Source organism: Lepeophtheirus salmonis, chromosome 8, assembly GCF_016086655.4.
Source record: "Lepeophtheirus salmonis chromosome 8, UVic_Lsal_1.4, whole genome shotgun sequence".
Lineage (NCBI taxonomy): Eukaryota > Metazoa > Arthropoda > Copepoda > Siphonostomatoida > Caligidae > Lepeophtheirus > Lepeophtheirus salmonis.
This window is the reverse complement of record NC_052138.2, coordinates 26848651-26865970: the sequence shown is the minus strand read 5'-3', so window position 1 is coordinate 26865970 and position 17320 is coordinate 26848651. Positions and strand designations below refer to the sequence as shown.

The window sequence follows — 17320 nt, the reverse complement described above, 5'->3', positions numbered from 1 at the left end:
ATAATTCTTTCTTTATTCACCCTAGAGATGAGAAGAGTAGAACCTACTTAAAGTATTTAATTTCATGCCTTTGGTTTGAATACAAATTTCATTCATAACTTTATCCAACGTAAGAGGGTAATTTGAACAGTCTTTGCAAAGTCCGAGATTATACTACTGGCGTGTATCGAGATTATGTTTAGATAGTAAAATCTCTGGGAAGAATACACACCAACTTTCAGCTACATCAGTCTGTTTCTTTCTTTTTGGCATTCGTTTGAATCAAAAAATCTGCTGTAAAGATTATAGTAACTGCCGTTTGGATTCCCAAGGAATAATCCACATCGACTATCTGGAAAAGAGTAAAACTATTACAAGTGCATATTCATTATTATTGAAAACCGAAGTACAAGAAAAACTGATAATATTGAAAATATATTATATTTATATACATATTTTAAATCTCAGAAATAACAGTATAGTCATAGGTATGACATCTCGCAGGCTTTTTGCATGTAGTATTGAGCGTATACAGGGTGCATTGTACATAATACTCCCCGTTGTATATCCTGTACATATATTTGATCTCCGAAATATCAATGAATCGATATTAAATAAATCTCTTTGACGTTTTGCATGTAACATCGAGTTTGAGGAACTATGGCTCTACCAAGTAGCGCTGTTGAGACTAGGGTACTTCCTGGCTCATCAGTCATAACGTCATACTATTTCATTTTTTAGGAGAAAAACATATATCGTCTATGTTTTGACTTACTACATGTGAGTGTGCTCTTGAACAATGATGAATAACAATGATCATTTTCTTGGGTAGTTATGCCCGATATTTTTCAGCAAATTTTGTCTGTTTGACGACGCTTACTAACTTGCGGCAATGCTGGGTACTGCCGTTAGTAATTAAAAATGTTTTTAAAAAAAAGATGTTATTATTATTGAAAACAGAGGTAGTTCATCGTTGTTTAAGTCATACAACAGGAAAATAATCATCAATTTTTTTTTGTTGAAGTAGATTTAGCCTTTAAATTCATTTAGAACAGAGCTCTATTTTGAAATTAAATAACTATAGATTGATATGATATAAGTATCAACGTGAAAATAGGAAGTATATGTAAATATGCATTAATACATGAAATAAAGAGTAAGTCTGTTCTAAGTGTTTGAAGTGTATTTATTGATATTAATTAAAATGTAAGATGGGGCAGTATACAGTAATTAAGAAATTTTGAAAAAACGTACGTGAGAAAATTAAATATTGATAAGGAAGCCGACGAAGAGCGAATTAGAAATGGGAAATCAATCACTTATGAAGCGGATTCAAAAGCTGGAAATAATGTGGAATTAACAAATCAAGAATCTACAGTGACAATAATGAAAATGATGATGGAAGAACAAAAACAAACTCGAGATGTAAACTGACAATTCATGGAGAAAATGTTCGAAAATTTCCTTAATCATACGGGAAATAAAGGTGATGAGAAAGTCACAGAAGGAAGGTCATCAGCAAGTATCAGAGAAGTAAAAATTCACATATGTAAACCCACCATCTCAGATTGAAGAAGATATTCAATTCAAAGAATTTATAAATTGGAAACAATTATGTTATGGTGATGAGGATGAAACAAAAGTTGAGAAAAAAACCATTTTTAAATCATTATGTACTCCGGAGATGTTGAATAAAATAAATCACGCCATAGAAATCAACATTAAAAATGAAAATTCTATAAAAGAAATTATAGTACATATAGAAAATTATCTAAGAAAACAAACAAATAGGGCATTAGAACGAATAAAATTAGTGGAACGAAAACAAAAAGACGATGAAAAATTTGATTCATTCTACACATCATTATGTGTTCAAGCTAAAAACGCTGGGTTACGTGAGATGACGTTTGATGCTTGGATGTCAAATTTAATTATACTGGGGGGTAAGAAATGAAGATACAAAGAAATTGTTATCATCTAAATCACCCGAGTTATCCCTTGCAGAAGTAATTTTTATCTGCCGCAGTGAAGAGAAGAGAAAAGTCCAGGAAGAGGCATTAGCTAAAAAATCATTAGGATTAATATTTAGTATAAAGAAACAAAATGTTTAAGAGATAACAAGTCAAAAATACATTAAATGCTCTTATTGCGGAGGTAATCGATGCAGAAGAATAGGACATTATCAAAGAGTTTGCAAGTCCAAAATAGATTATAAACGATTCGCTGCAATAAGAATAAATGGGATTAAGGAAGATAATGATAATGAAATGGTATTACGGGATGTAATTTGTGAAAGAAAGGTATTTGGTAAAATTAAATCAGTTCCCGATACAGGAGCAGAAGTTACTGTAGGAGGAATAGAGTTTGTTAAGAAGATGGGATTAAATCAGAAAATAGTGAAAAAGTACGAAGAAGAAGAGAAGATTTCAGGTGTTGATGGATCGCAATTAGAAATTATTGGAAAGTTATGAATTATCTTATTGAATTTATCGTTAAATTCAGTAAAAAGTGGAGAAAATGTAATTATATGTCGAAATAAACCTGAAATGTTCTTGTACAGACGAGTCTGTAGAGAACTGCGAATCATATCAAAGGATTTTCCAAAACAAATGGGTGTAGCTGCGGTGCAATTTGTGAAGAAAGAAGAGATAGAGATTTAAAAAAAAGAATTGATGGAAAAATTTAGAGATGTATTTTGTTATGAGGAAGAATTGAAAATTATGGAGGGGCAACATATTAAGATCAGTCTTAAAGAAGATTATCAACCATACGCTATTCATACTGCAGGAAACATACCATTTACCTATAGAGAAGAAGTGAAGGAAGAAATTAACAAAATGGAAAGAATTAAAATAATAAGTAAAGTCGGTGATAAAGCAGTAGATTGGTGCCATCCATTAGTAGGTGTACCCAAACCTAGTGGAAAAGTGAGAATATGTGTGGATCTAAAGAAACTGAATGATCAAGTTAAGAGGCAAATCCATCCCATGAGAACACCTTGGGACATAATATCAAGTATTCCAATAAACATTGAGTTTTTGACGACATCGGATGCAAAACAGGGATATTGGCAGATGGAACTGTAAGAAAAATCAAGAGAAATTACGTGTTTTATGACTCCTTGGGGTAGATATTTTTTTAAGAGAGCTCCGATGGGATTCATAGCAATGGGGGACGCATATTGTCTTCGTGAAGATGAGGCATTGGAAGGTTTATCAAACACTTACAAGGTCGTAGATGGCATTCTTACTGTATCACAAAATTTTGAAGACCATCTTAAGAATGTCCGTATAATCCTACAAAGATGTAGAGAAAACAAAATAACATTAAATCCATCTAAATTCGTATTTGCATATCCTAAATTAAAATATTGTGGTTATATTTTATCCCAGAAGAGTTTTGAAGTGGATCCAAGTTAATTGAATGCTATTAAAGATTTTGCAGATCCATCATCTAGAAAGAAATTGAGAAGTTTTTCGGGATTAATGAATCAATTGGTACAGATATCACAAAGAATTAGTGAAGTTGTAGGTCCACTGAGAGAGCTTTTATCGTCAAAAGTAGAGTATGTGTGGACCAAAAATCATTCTTTATCAATGAAGGAAATTAAAGAAGTTTTAACTTCATCACCAACATGAGCACCGTTCGATCCAAGATTAGAAACCAAACTTGAAAATGATGCATCGAGTATAAATGGATTGGGATATGTGTTGTCAGAAGTACAAAAAAGAATGAAAATTAATTCCGATTTCTATCAAGTGCTGAAACAAGATACTCTATGAGAGAATTAGAATGTTTGGGTGTAGTGTGGGCCATAAAAAAATGTCAAATATATCTAGCAGGCTTACCTACATTTAGTGTAATTACGGATCATAAACCACTTGTTCCTATTCTTAATCATTATACCATAGATAAACTAGATAATAATAGACTAATTAGATTTAAATTGAAAATATGAATGTATCAATTTGTAACGAAATGGATAAAGGGGAAATATCATGAAGTAGCAGATACAAAATCGAGATCACCGTTTTTTCATCCCGAGGAAGATGAAGAGTTAGATAGAGATGTTGAATATCACAGAGGACAAGTTATTAGAGTTGCTGTTATTAGAGCTACTCATTTAAAAAATGAATTAAGATTCGTCGATCCATTAATAAAAGATATTAGAAAAGAGGCAATGAAAGATCAAACATATACAGATTTAGTCAATGTAGTTGAAGACAATTGTATAAGCGATTCAGTACAACCATTTTCCAAGATATTAAATTATTTAAGTACTGAAAATGGTCTTGTTTTATATGGTAATAGTCTGGTAATTCCAAAAGAGAGGCAAATTCAAGTTCTTCAGGGATTGCACAGTTCACATCAAGGTATCAAGAAGACGAAAAGAAGAGCTAGGCAGACGATTTATTGGCCTGAAAGGAACTCAGATATTGAAGAAATGATTAGAACATGTAGAAAATGTATATAAACATTACCTAGTTTACCAGAAGAAACGATGATGAGGGACCCGATACCAATGAAGCCATTGGAGAGCATGTCTGCATATTTGTTTGAGTATGGAGGAAACCATTACTTGTTATATGGAGATCGTCTTTCAGGATATCCATATGTTGAGGAATTCAAAAGAGTTCCATCTTCGGGAGAAGTAATAGTGACATTAAGGAAAATATTTTCTGTAACCCGGATTCCAGTGAAAAAAAGAACAGATCAAATCCCTCAGTCTAGTTCCAGGGAATTTCAGGCATTCTTGAAGATATGGGGAGTAACATGGGGACCTTGTTCACCCCATTTTCCGCAAAGTAATGGACATGCTGAGAGTATGAAGAATCTATTAGTGAAAATAGGAGGAAAATGTAGTTCTGATGAATTCTTATATGGAATTCTGGAGTTTCGAAACACTTCAAAGACAGATGTACGATCACCAAATGAGATCTTATTTCGTCATCAAGTAAGATCTTGTTTACTTATTTATTGGAAGAGCTATGGCCCAAGATCCGAAAAAGAAAAGACTGTTTGAGGAGAATGGAGGAGCAAAGGGAGAAGAAACTCCCTTATAATAATAACAAGAGGGATTTACGGGACTTGAAAATAGGAATTGGGGTGATAGTGCAAAATTACAAGAATAATCGATGGTCGGATGACGAACGGATTATTGGAAAGGGAAAAAAATACCAAGTTCGATTAAAGAAATAGACGTTTCTTGAGGCTTAAGAAAAGGGAAGAAATGGAATGTGTGGAAGACAATTGTGATACATATGAACTAGGAGTCAGAAGGTCGAGAATAATTCTAGTAAGATCGAACCTGGGAGAGAGATGATATGATATAAGTATCAACGCGTAAATAGGAAGTATGTTTAAATATGTAGTAATGCACGAAATAAAGAGTCAGTCTGTCCTAAGTGTTTGAAGTGTATTTATTGATATTAATTAAAACGTAAAATAGATGAAAATTAAAAGTTATAACAATTGATAAAAAAAATATTCAGTATTCAAAATATAATTTTTTTGTTAAGTTATCTGGAATAGAGATCCCACAAAATGGGTTCAGTCAAACACAATTAAGTATGTGTAAAATAAGGGGTCTTATTTGGAAGTTAATTTTTTTTTGTATATAAATATTGTGAATTACATTATCCATATATATATATATATATAATAGAGTTTGTGTCCCTAATAGGCGCCCACACTGTTGTATCTAGGAATCTGAAATTTTGCATGGGTACCTTCTTTGAACCTAATCAGGCTAAAACAAATGCCAATTTTCGTGGGAGAGAGCTTATTCTATAACCGAAACACATAAATTGTTTTTTAAGATCAAGGAGACTAGATACGTGGTTAATTTTATTAATAAAAAGTGATAAGCGTCTTAAAAAGTAACTATATGAATAAAGCCGTTTTCTAAATTTATTCAAAATCAAAAAAGTTATGAGTGAAAAAAGAAATCGGTGGAAATTGCTGTTTCATTTCTTTCAAGTGCAAAAAAAAAAAAAAAAGGATTTCCAATTAAATATTGGATTCGTAGATAAAATAAAATTTGTAGAAATTAGTTTGAAAATTAAAACTTTTGTATAAAGATTGAGTTTAATAAATTTGTAATTATATATATGTAATAATTATTTCGAAAAAAAGGTTATTTTAATTGTCTAACATAATGTTAATTGAAATTTAGCTCATGACCCCTCTATTATTTTTTTGCATATCGTGACCTAACTTCTTGAATGATAAATATCACATTTTGGAACTATGTTTAATTTCCTATTAAGTTCAGCGATAAAATTTCAATTTTTAATAACCATGCCCTTAAAGACCTTTTTCTAACCTTTTGGCGGAAAGAGATCACATTAATTCAATTGTATAGCCCAAAACCTAAACCTTTATGTTGTTTAAAATGTTTTCTTAGTTTTTTATTATAAATTTATGAAGTTGCAAATCAGTTTTTATATTATTAAAGCAGCTAAAAGTCTGGGACACAATGTGAAAATAATAGTATTATTAATAAAACTTGTAAAAATATGTCTCAAAAAATATTTTATGAAGAAAAATACAAAATATTTAGTAGTTGAACAACCGTTTGCTTAAAACTTTTATTTTTGTTGTTTTACTTTTGATTTATTTGATTGTCACAGGGGAACAATTAATGAGTCAGATTTTGTACAAATGAATTAATGACAGTAGTCGAATATATCTATGAGCGCCGAAACCAAAATTGATTTCCGTTTTACTCTCAGTAATTCAGGACTATTATCGTTCAGAGTTTTTTTTTTCCATTAAAAGAATTCCCAATCTGAAAAAAACATTAATAAAGCTTATGCAAAAGTGGATTTTATGATTATATAGTGTTATTATGGATTATGTATCTTGATTTGAACTCAATATATCCATTTTTAGGCTGAGAAATGATGGAAAACAATACTTATCCTTAGACCCCTATAGCTTATTCATAATACATAGTGATGAGGAATATCATAGCTTAAATTATAGATAATATTCAATGTATAGTTTTAAAGAAAGATATATTTAAAAAATATGCATCTCCAGGGGTTTTTGTTTCATTTCATATTTTTTAAGCGATTAAGGGATATTATTCTTTTTTCCAATATGAGAACTGAGGCGTAATAGCTAATATTACATATAATACACGCAATATCATCCAAACTACTGTGTACTAATTTGATATCCAACATTCGGATATATAAAGATTATTAAAATGTAAAAATTTATCTAATATCGATGTATTTTATTTATGCAATTATTCTTAGCATATTAATTACCATTAAAAATTTATAAAATAGCCATAAAGAAGGAAGTAATGATTATGATCGATCAACTATTTATCATGTAATTAAATATGTTTTATTTTTGGAGTTTATTTGATATCCGGTTCACTAAACACGTCGTAAGGATGACGTTCACCAACACAGAGTTAAGAAGATATGAAAGTAAAAATCAGATCACACTGTGAAGATAAGGGATACAATTGAAAATTGTTTCCTTTGACATTTTAAATTTTCAGTCAAATTTAGGGTTATTTTTCCCCTGGACTACATAATTACAAAAGTAATTTGTTGAAGGAAGTACATTTCAAATAGAGAAACATTATATACCCTAGTTAAATCTCAAAATAATATAGGATGTGCATGATATCTACGCTACCACTAGGCATGCTCTTTTGAGCAAACGCGGGAACTTAGATACCTCGTTCAAACTTGCACGTTATATAAAAAAAATTAGTTTATTGACAAAGGCCTACTCGCGCTATCGGCCTTTATTAGAGACTGTAATTAAGGCGGGAGTTAATTTTATAAGAATCCTGTCTGGTTTTATTTTTTTATTTGACAAGTGGTTGGAGAGAAAATTGTGTTTGAAAAAAATCCTTCTCGCGGCACAGATATATTGTGCACCCTCTAAATACCTATGTCCATAATTTATAACAAATTCATCGAAATTCTAATTTTATCATACAAATTATCATGAATTAGAGTAATTGCTAAATATGATTATGTAAAAAGTTAATTAATTATCTACATTTAAATAATCTTCATTTAGTAGTTTTCTTCGAAATGATTACAAAAAAAGTATTGATTAATATGAAAATCTTCGATAGCTTAGTTGACTTTAATTGGAGAGAAGTAGTCTCATAATCATAGATGAATATGATATTATCCTCCAGAATGTTACAAAAAAAATCAAAACTAACGTGGTCACCCTCTTAATTAGAAAAATGTTTTGTAGAAGAACAGCATAGATGTCATAATGGTTCATTAAATTAGATGTGAGCAGCTATGATATGAAGGAAATAAACTCGAACCCCACTCCGTATCAAGCAATAAAATAGTCGGAAATTACAACAATGTCGATCCTCAATTCTACTCCGGGTACAATAAGGACTTACACCTATCGGGTGGTCCATGAAAATGACACTTGAAAGTCATCAACACATTTCCATTAGGGTAATCCTTCACGCTGGGCCTCTCTAGGACCACCATCTACACCGTCAGTAAGTCCAAAACGTTAGAGAAAAAGAATGGATCTGTCGAAAAGACTAAAATGGACCCAGAGGAGTTAAAGAAAATAGCTCAGCCTAATACTTCAAGTCCAAGAGGGCCCATGCAAGAGATCTCGGGTTTTCAAGGCAGACTGTCAAGCGGCCTATCAAAAATGCCGTTCCACCTTGTGAGGGTGGAACGGTAACTTTTTACACAAGCAATGAAAGAAACCCATCTTTTCCGTTGCAAAACTCTTTTGAATGAGTCTTTTGAACTCTTTTTGACACTTTTGACTACATCTTTTGCAAGCGCCATGACAGAGGATTAAATCTGCAGCGTCTAAAATCTATCATTACTGTTAAGGACGGCTACATGAATGATTAAGAGAGTTAACACAAACATTTGAAGTGTTCAGATTTTAATGGACCACTAGGTATCACTCTGCACCAAATCCTAAGAATTACTTTTTGTTTTTCATGCACTAGTGGCTACTTTATAAATATATATTATATGTTCTCTCTTTGAAAAAATATTAATAATGATAACAGTATTGGAAAATAAAAAATATATGATCATGTAGTAAGTACAAAAATCCAGGCCCTCCTCCATCATCATATTATTTTCATATATGCCCATTATGATTCAGTATGTGTAACAGGCTGGATCTCGATTTGACTGAGTAATTTTTAAGGAATAACATGAAAAAAAAAATAATACTTGTTTTTTAAATATTTTACATATGTTTAAATCAAAATCCCTCCATAAGGTACTTTTTTTTAACGATTGAAGGATATTTTCTTGTTTAGATAAATAAAATATATCCTCCTACACCAAATTCCGAACTGGTATCATTTCTTTACAGTCTAATATAGTAAAGTATGAGTGGAACTCGTTTTATCGACAAGTAGATTTACAAAAATTCTTCTTGCTCATGTTCAATTTTCAAAAAATTTATATCAATTTAAAAAAAAAATTTATAAATTTATGAAAGGATACCATTTTCAAATTGTATAATGATGTAATGATTTCAGACCACTTTTGTTGGTTATATTTAAGAGTTTTTCTATTGATGTTTATACATGTTAATCAAACATGCTCCAGCCATTCTGTGGACCTGAAACTTTATATTCTGATTTTGAAAATACAGACTGTTTCAGATAAATTGTATGAATGCGTATTTTTTTAATCTATTTTCCAATAATAAGAAAAAAATCGCGAATGTCGTGATTATTCAAATCTTTTTATGCTTAAAGCAATAATTTTATAACATTTTAAAATTATAAAGTACAGTTTTAAGGTCATTTAAAGGTCAAACAAAAAGGTCAACTTTTTCCAAATTTTTATTTTAGCTTGTGCAGTAGGGTATCCAATTTTTGGGGCTACCTCTTAATTCGATGTTCCGTTGTATTGCAATCATAAGAAATGTTTGTAAATTTTGAGTATTAAAAAGGCGTTTTTTTAACTCTATCTATAGGCATTAATAATGACTTTTTTTTTCAGAAGTTTGAATTTTAAAGTTATGTTGTTGAATTTCAAAAGTTTCATTAAAGTTCATTTTCTCAAGTGATACATTAAAATATAATCTTTATTTATCATTTTGAAGAAAAAAAAATTGTACCCCAACGAAATAATTGGGATACTCAAACTATCAAAACCACTCTACTGACCTCCAAATTGAATCAAATAAGTATTAGAGATTACTCCGAAATGTTATTGTAAGCGGCTATAATAATAGAAATTATTGTTAAGTTGATTGATTTAGCTATTTATAAATTCATTTTCTAGATTGCATCCCGATTAGTTATGATTGAAAATGAACTATGTCCATATATATACGGTCAGAAATCCTATTTCATCGTACAAATAAATTGAATTCTGACTTATTTAGTCTATACTTTTCTTTTAAAAGATGCCAAATTTACCATTGGAACTAAATCTCTCAATATTAACAATTTCATAAAATATAGCACTTTGGGCATGATTCAGAATAATTGTTTGGTTCCAGTTAATCTTTATTCATCTTTCAATTTTCAGGAGAAGGATAATAATATCCAACAAAAGTTGTCATTTCATTCTAGTTTTAACCTCACATAGCGATCACCATTATGGACCTTTCAAATTGTATTTATCGATGCTCTCATTAATTTGTCTAAGAAATAGTTTAATACATTTCTGAACTTTTTAAAATATGTTTGAATTAATTGAAAAACTGGTCTGCTGGGAAATATTTAGAATATCTCAAGGATTTATTGTTTTCAAATCAAGATAAAGTTCATTCATTTTAAGTACTAATTTTTTGTAGCAAACATTTGTGGCTATCACTAATGGGATAAAAGTACAATGGTTCTTATCATTTGAGAATACAAAGTATTTCTTTGGCCTACAACTTGTTTTTCTAGGACATCCATGTAAATATTTTGGTTTATTCTGACGTCAAGCCTAAAGAAATAAGGATCCATAACATGGCCTTCACTGCTTAGGACACCCAATGTAATAATAACATCCGGATTTTTGCTTCTAAAGACAACAAGGGCTTATGTCATACTTGTTAGACTTTTCTAGTTATTATTCCAGTATGAATAATGCATTATGTCTACAGTTTAATAATTAGCACATCTTTCATTCGACTTGCTTTTGTGTTTATTTATTTTTCCTTTATTTTATATTTATCATTAATAATGAATATTACCTATTTTGTCTCTGGTTCGAACTCATTAGTCATGACATAATGAGATTATATTATTTACGTAAAATCAAGGAAGGTGATTCTTTCGCCCAACATGCTTTATCCAAGACGATTTTTACCAGGGCGAGTAACCCTGCTGCAAACTTTCTAAAGGCCAGATCCAGATTTAAGTTATTAATGAAGAAGGTTCTGTTAACTAATACAAAAACTCATATTTATCGTATGCTATATATAAATTTGTATTTATGAATCAATCAATAATTATCATTCCCCCCCTCCAATACAAATAATTTCCTACCATTTTTCGAAATGATTTAAACTAATATTTTAAAAACCTGTATTAAATAAATTGAGTAAACTTTTTTAAAGATGAAATTGTAATATATGTATTAGATATAAATTTATCATAAATAAAAAAATCATGAAAATTGTTTGTAAAAAGATTATTGAAAAGTTAGATTTATAAGTTAATGATAAAATATGTATGCTGAATTAGTTATTGTCAAGTCATACATCCTCTTCAACACACTATAATTCTAATTGAATAAAATAAAAGAATTGATGTGATATATGTCATTATAATTAAGTAAAATATTAGATATCATCCGAGCATGAATAGTATACATAAGCTACAATTATAAATTTAGAATAGACTAATTAGATTTAAATTGAGAATATCAATGTATCAATTTGTAACGAAATGGATAAAGGGGAAATATCATGAAGTAGCAGATACAAAATCGAGATCACCGGTTTTTCATCCCGAGGAAGATGAAGAGTTAGATAGAGATGTTGAATATCACAGAGGACAAGTTATTAGAGTTGCTGTTATTAGAGCTACTCATTTAAAAAATGAATTAAGATTCGTCGATCCATTAATAAAAGATATTAGAAAAGAGGCAATGAAAGATCAAACATATACAGACATAGTCAATGCAGTTGAAGACAATTGTATAAACGATTCAGTACAACCATTTTCCAAGATATTAAATAATTTAAGTACTGAAAATGGTCTTGTTTTATATGGTAATGGGCTGGTAATTCCAAAAGAGAGGCAAGTTCAAGTTCTTCAGGGATTGCACAGTTCACATCAAGGTATCGAGAAGACAAAAAGAAGAGCTAGGCAGACGATTTATTGGCCTGAAATGAACTCAGATATTGAAGAAATGATTAGAACATGTAGAAAATGTATATAAATATTACCTAGTTTACCAGAAGAAACGATGATGAGGGACCCGATACCAATGAAGCCGTTTGAGAGTATGTCTGCATATTTGTTTGAGTATGGAGGGAACCATTACTTGTTATATGGAGACAGCTCTGGTTACTTGAGCCTTCTTACTAGGTGATTGCTTTTGAATTTTTTTATGGACTATGTGTTAACTTTGCTGGTTATTCCGTTTCTGGTGAAGGTGTAAAACCAAATGAAGACAAGCTCGAGACCATACGTAAATTTCCAATACCAAAAAATATATCAAGTTTAAGATTTTTTATGGGGCTTATCAATCAACTTGGACACTTTGTACTGGATTTGGCTCACATGACTACTAATAATCATTGCTGAAGAAAGATTGTAAATTTTGATGGCTAGAAGACCACACAGAGTCTTTTGAACAAGTAAAAAAAATCTTGCTTAGTTCAAGGCTGATTGCCAGTTATTTTAATTCCGAATGTTACTCAATTGTTAACAGATGCTTCACGTTTGAATGGAATAGGATTTACTCTAGTCCAACGAGATAACGACAACTGCTTAAAACTAATTCAATGTAGATCAAGAAGCCTAACTTCAACGGAATCCAGATATTCTACAGTGGAACTTGAATGTTTGGCTGTGCAATGGGCAGTTGCTCGTTGTAAGTATTAATTTTACGGTTCACCTAAATTTCTTATTCTTAGTGATCATCGTCCACTTGTTGGTTTGTTCAAAAAAGCAATTATGGATAACCCAAATAAACGCCTACAACGTTTCAGGGATAAATTAACTGAATACAACTTCGAATTGGAATGGGTTCCAGGTAAATCTCATGAGATAGCGGACGCTTTGTCTAGAACTCCGGTATTTGACCCACCTGAGGAGTCGGATGAGGAATTTGAGGATAACACAGTGTTATGTAACAAAATGTGTACAGAACCTAGTGTGCAACAATTGATCGACGCAGTAGTAAACGACAGTGAATATCAAATGATATTACAGAAATTCAGGTCGGGAACAGAAATGAAGAAATTTCCAATCAACCACCCAGCAAAACAACTATCGTCAATCTGGGATCAATTATCTCTATTTGATGATGATGAATACACACTCCTCATTTATGACAACAATCGTATTATTGTTCCTTCGGCCGAGCGGGAAAGAATCTTACAATTACTTCATATACCTCATGCAGGCATTGTGAAAACAAGAAAGACGGCGCAACAACTCTGCTTTTGGCCAAATATCAACAATGATATCAAAAACATGATAGAAAAATGTTATTCATGTCAGAAGTTTTTAGCAAGTAAGCCAGATGAACCAATCATTAATTCAGAGGCCGAATATGCAATGTCACATGTGGCTTCCGATTTCTTTGAGTATAGGGGTGTTCACTATCTTCTAATGGTTGATAGATTCAGTGGTTTTCCTGTAGCCAAATTAAATTCGTTGTCTACAGATGTTGTTACAAAAATTATATTGTCATGGTTTCATTGGTTTGGACTCCCAAAATATATTCGTACTGATGGAGGACCACAGTATAGAAATGAATTTGATAAATTCTGTGAAAAATATATTATTATCCATGAGATAAGTTCACCGCATAATCCTCAAAGTAATGGTTTAGCAGAGCAAGCAGTCAAATCAGTTAAGTCAATCATCAAGAAAACAGATAAGACCAATATAGAAGCAGAATTGTTTGCTTGGAGAAACACACTAAATCCATCTGCCTTGATGGATTTAGTCCGGCACAAAGGATGTTCATCAGAAGACAACGTGGTTATTTGCCAACACTACCTAATGCTTATGAAAAAATCGATTCAAAGGATGTTTATGAGAAACGAAAGAAAAACAATAACTACCGAGAATTCAAACGGTGATCCACCAGAGTTCAAGATTGTGAACAATGTATTGGTACAAAACTCTATTTCCAAAACTTGGGACACTGAAGCCGTCATCAAAGACATCCGAGATCATGGGAGCTCATATATATTGATCGAGAACAATCGTGAATTGATTTGAAATAGGAAGTTCCTAAGGGTAAACAAATCAGGGATATTGTCTGAGAATCTCAAATCTGGAGAAAAAAACATGGAACATAGAATGTTGAGGAGGAGTGACCGGAATAGAAAGAAAACTGTTAAATTTAATATTGATTTCTAAATCGTGTATGTATATATGTTTTTTTGAAAAAGATTTAAATGTCATTCAAAACCTTATGTATATTCTTTTAAAATCTTACGAGGGTATGAGGATTTGCGTGTTTATTTATGTATATTAAGTTGCGTTACATTTTATGCAAAGTCATATTGTATATATTATCTTGTATATAATATAATAAAGAAGTCACTCAATAGGTGAAGAAGTGAAGAATTATTCCTAAGTGCAAGAACCCAATCACTGCAATTAATTACATATCAGTATTATACTTCTAGTATCAGTGACATCGAAACTCATCAATTAAATTAGTATATATATGATTATTGCTTAAAAATATTATTTATATTGTATCTATCCATAGTTACACAGAATCAATCTATTTGTATAATAATATTATAGCATGTGTTAGTTATTTTCTCCAACGACTAATATCTTCATCCAGGAAAATTATCTATTTTTATTTTCGGAATTTAGTTATACGTTGTTATTTATAACGCTTTCCCTTATTATCTGATATTTTTTTACTAGTGATACTGTCATTTTGCCATCTTCTCATCTCTAATAATGCAGTATTGCATTTAAAAAGATCTCTATAAATTTCCACAAATAGTGAATGACATCAATGTTAAAGATGTCGAGCTGTTTAAGGGTCGTATTTTACATATGTGGATAAATAGCAAGGCTTATTATAAAAGTAACACAATGCCAAAAATGCTTTAACCTACTATCATTTTTTTAATTCAATGATGTGCGCGCATGTTGATATAGCTCAACCATTAAAAAGGAAATTGATAAAATATGAATAATAGAAGTTGATTCTTTCACCTTCTAATATAATTTATTAATCCTGTGCATTCACTGTAAAAATTTGTATGGAAATTATGAACGATGATGAAACAAGGACATTATTTTTTTCTTTCAATCAGACAAATGACTAATCTTCAAACATATATAGTATATATATGTATGTTAAATTGAATAACAAACAGAGTTCATTTCCTTATTAACAATTGCATGCGATAAGGTTAATTCTTAATCAAATAAAAATTCAATGTTACGGGTATATGTATCTAAAATATAAGTATTTTCACAAGTAATTTTTACGGATAATATTAAAATTATTGAGAGATATGCTCGACGGAAGTCTCAAAGGTATATTCCAATATCTCTTGATACGAGTCCAAGTAAAATCACGAGTTTTTGGGGCAGGTAACTAAGTGAGTTTCAAGCATTGAGTCTAATTAAAATCTGAACTTTGTCGAATTGTCGACGAGTTCTAGTGGAGTTACGAGTTTTTCACATTGAGTCCTAATGAAATACAAAATTTATTTTATCTAGTCCAAATCGAGTCCTCGTGGAGTATGAAACCCCAAATAAATCAGAGTTATGTGATTTTGTATTTGTTCGTGTGCTTGAATTAGAGGGCACGCAAGGTATTAAGCTAATGAACTATACTTGAATATATACTTAACAAAAAAGTAAAAGTGGATGGAAATATTTGATTGAGGTTGAGTGATATATTAAATATATGGCAAACTTACGGCATACACCAACGAATCACTCATGCAACTGAGTCAGTTCCGTACGTTCACTAAATAGAGTCGTTCAAAAGAACGAATCTTTCGCGAACGACACGGCACTACTTTAGATGTGGTTTAGCGATGAGTGTGTGTAGGTAAAGTTGAGCCAGGTTCTTAACCTGGGTTGGATCGAACCCTATGAGTTCGGCGGAGGTCTAAACACACATCATTTGTGATAACACGCTCTACTTGAACAATTAAGAAGGGTTCGTTGAAAATTCATAAGAAACTGATGGGGATCAGAACCCAGAACAAGATTAAAAACCAGTGTTCTAGAGGTTTAATTACTTTCTTCCTCATCACATCATATTAAAAAGAAAAAAATGCAGTTCATATATTTAGCAGCATAAGTTCTAAGCATTCTTTACGACGTGAGTTGTACATATAAGTTTTGTTTTTAGCAACTTAAACAAATTTTTTCTCTCAAGCTGTCGTGGCGTGGACACTGTAGTACAAATTACATTTGATTCATGGAATGTATAAAATTTATCATGACAGTATAAATACTAAATAAATATGTCGAAAGAAAGCAAAAAGAAAAATTAAATGAAACTTATGAAATTCAGCATCCCAACTTTAAAACCTCTGAATCCATCTACAAATGGAAAATTTCTTTTTAAAAATGTCATTTTTAAATGGCTGTAGAGTTCTCAAAAACGGTTTTTGAAAATTGAAAGCTTCAGTAATTTTTGATTACTTTAATACAAATTACAAGAATACAAGTATTATATATCCCATTATGAACTTTAAATCCCCAAAGTTGCAATAGTCATAAATAGCCATATAATTTTAACAGATCAAAATGAAATGATAGTATCAATTAATAGTTGGTAAATAGAATTAGTTATGTTGCAATTAAATAATATATTTTAGTACGAAGAAATTGCAACTTGTACAATGTATTTATACAAGTTGCAACTCATACATACATCCGAACTTATACTGAATATATACAAGGTGCACAAGCTATTTGTGCCGCAAAAAATATTATTATTATTTTTTTTTTCAAATTCAATTTTCTCTACAACCATTTATGTAGTTTAGTTAGTTAAAGAATGTATTGCTCTTTACCATAGTACATACAATTATATTATAGAATAGTGCATGCATTACAAAATTATACATACGTATACGGCAAAGAACACGGCCCCACAAAGGGGTATATGTGCTACTACAGCAGAAATTGATTGTAAGCTTACTTATTTTATAGTTAATATCCAAACCAATTATA

At 30.9% G+C, this 17320-nt stretch overlaps 1 protein-coding gene across 1 annotated transcript; it reads left to right on the top strand.

Moving 5' to 3' along the window:
- The first annotated feature begins 2699 nt into the window (after positions 1 to 2699).
- LOC139906254 (uncharacterized) lies at positions 2700 to 14371 on the top strand. Its single transcript, XM_071890812.1, has 4 exons — positions 2700 to 3061; positions 4465 to 4933; positions 11868 to 12211; positions 13054 to 14371. The coding sequence occupies exons 1-4, from the start codon at positions 2700 to 2702 to the stop codon at positions 14369 to 14371; spliced, it is 2493 nt and encodes an 830-aa protein (XP_071746913.1).
- Positions 14372 to 17320: the final 2949 nt, after the last annotated feature.

Bases quoted from the DNA above. Each gene is read 5' to 3' on its own strand.
- LOC139906254 (XM_071890812.1), top strand. From the start codon at position 2,700: ATGGAGGGGCAACATATTAAGATCAGTCTTAAAGAAGATTATCAACCA. The intron at 3,062-4,464 runs GTAAGAAAAATC...AACATTACCTAG, and splicing joins GGATATTGGCAGATGGAACT to TTTACCAGAAGAAACGATGA. The intron at 12,212-13,053 runs GCAAGTTCAAGT...TCTTATTCTTAG, and splicing joins CTGGTAATTCCAAAAGAGAG to TGATCATCGTCCACTTGTTG.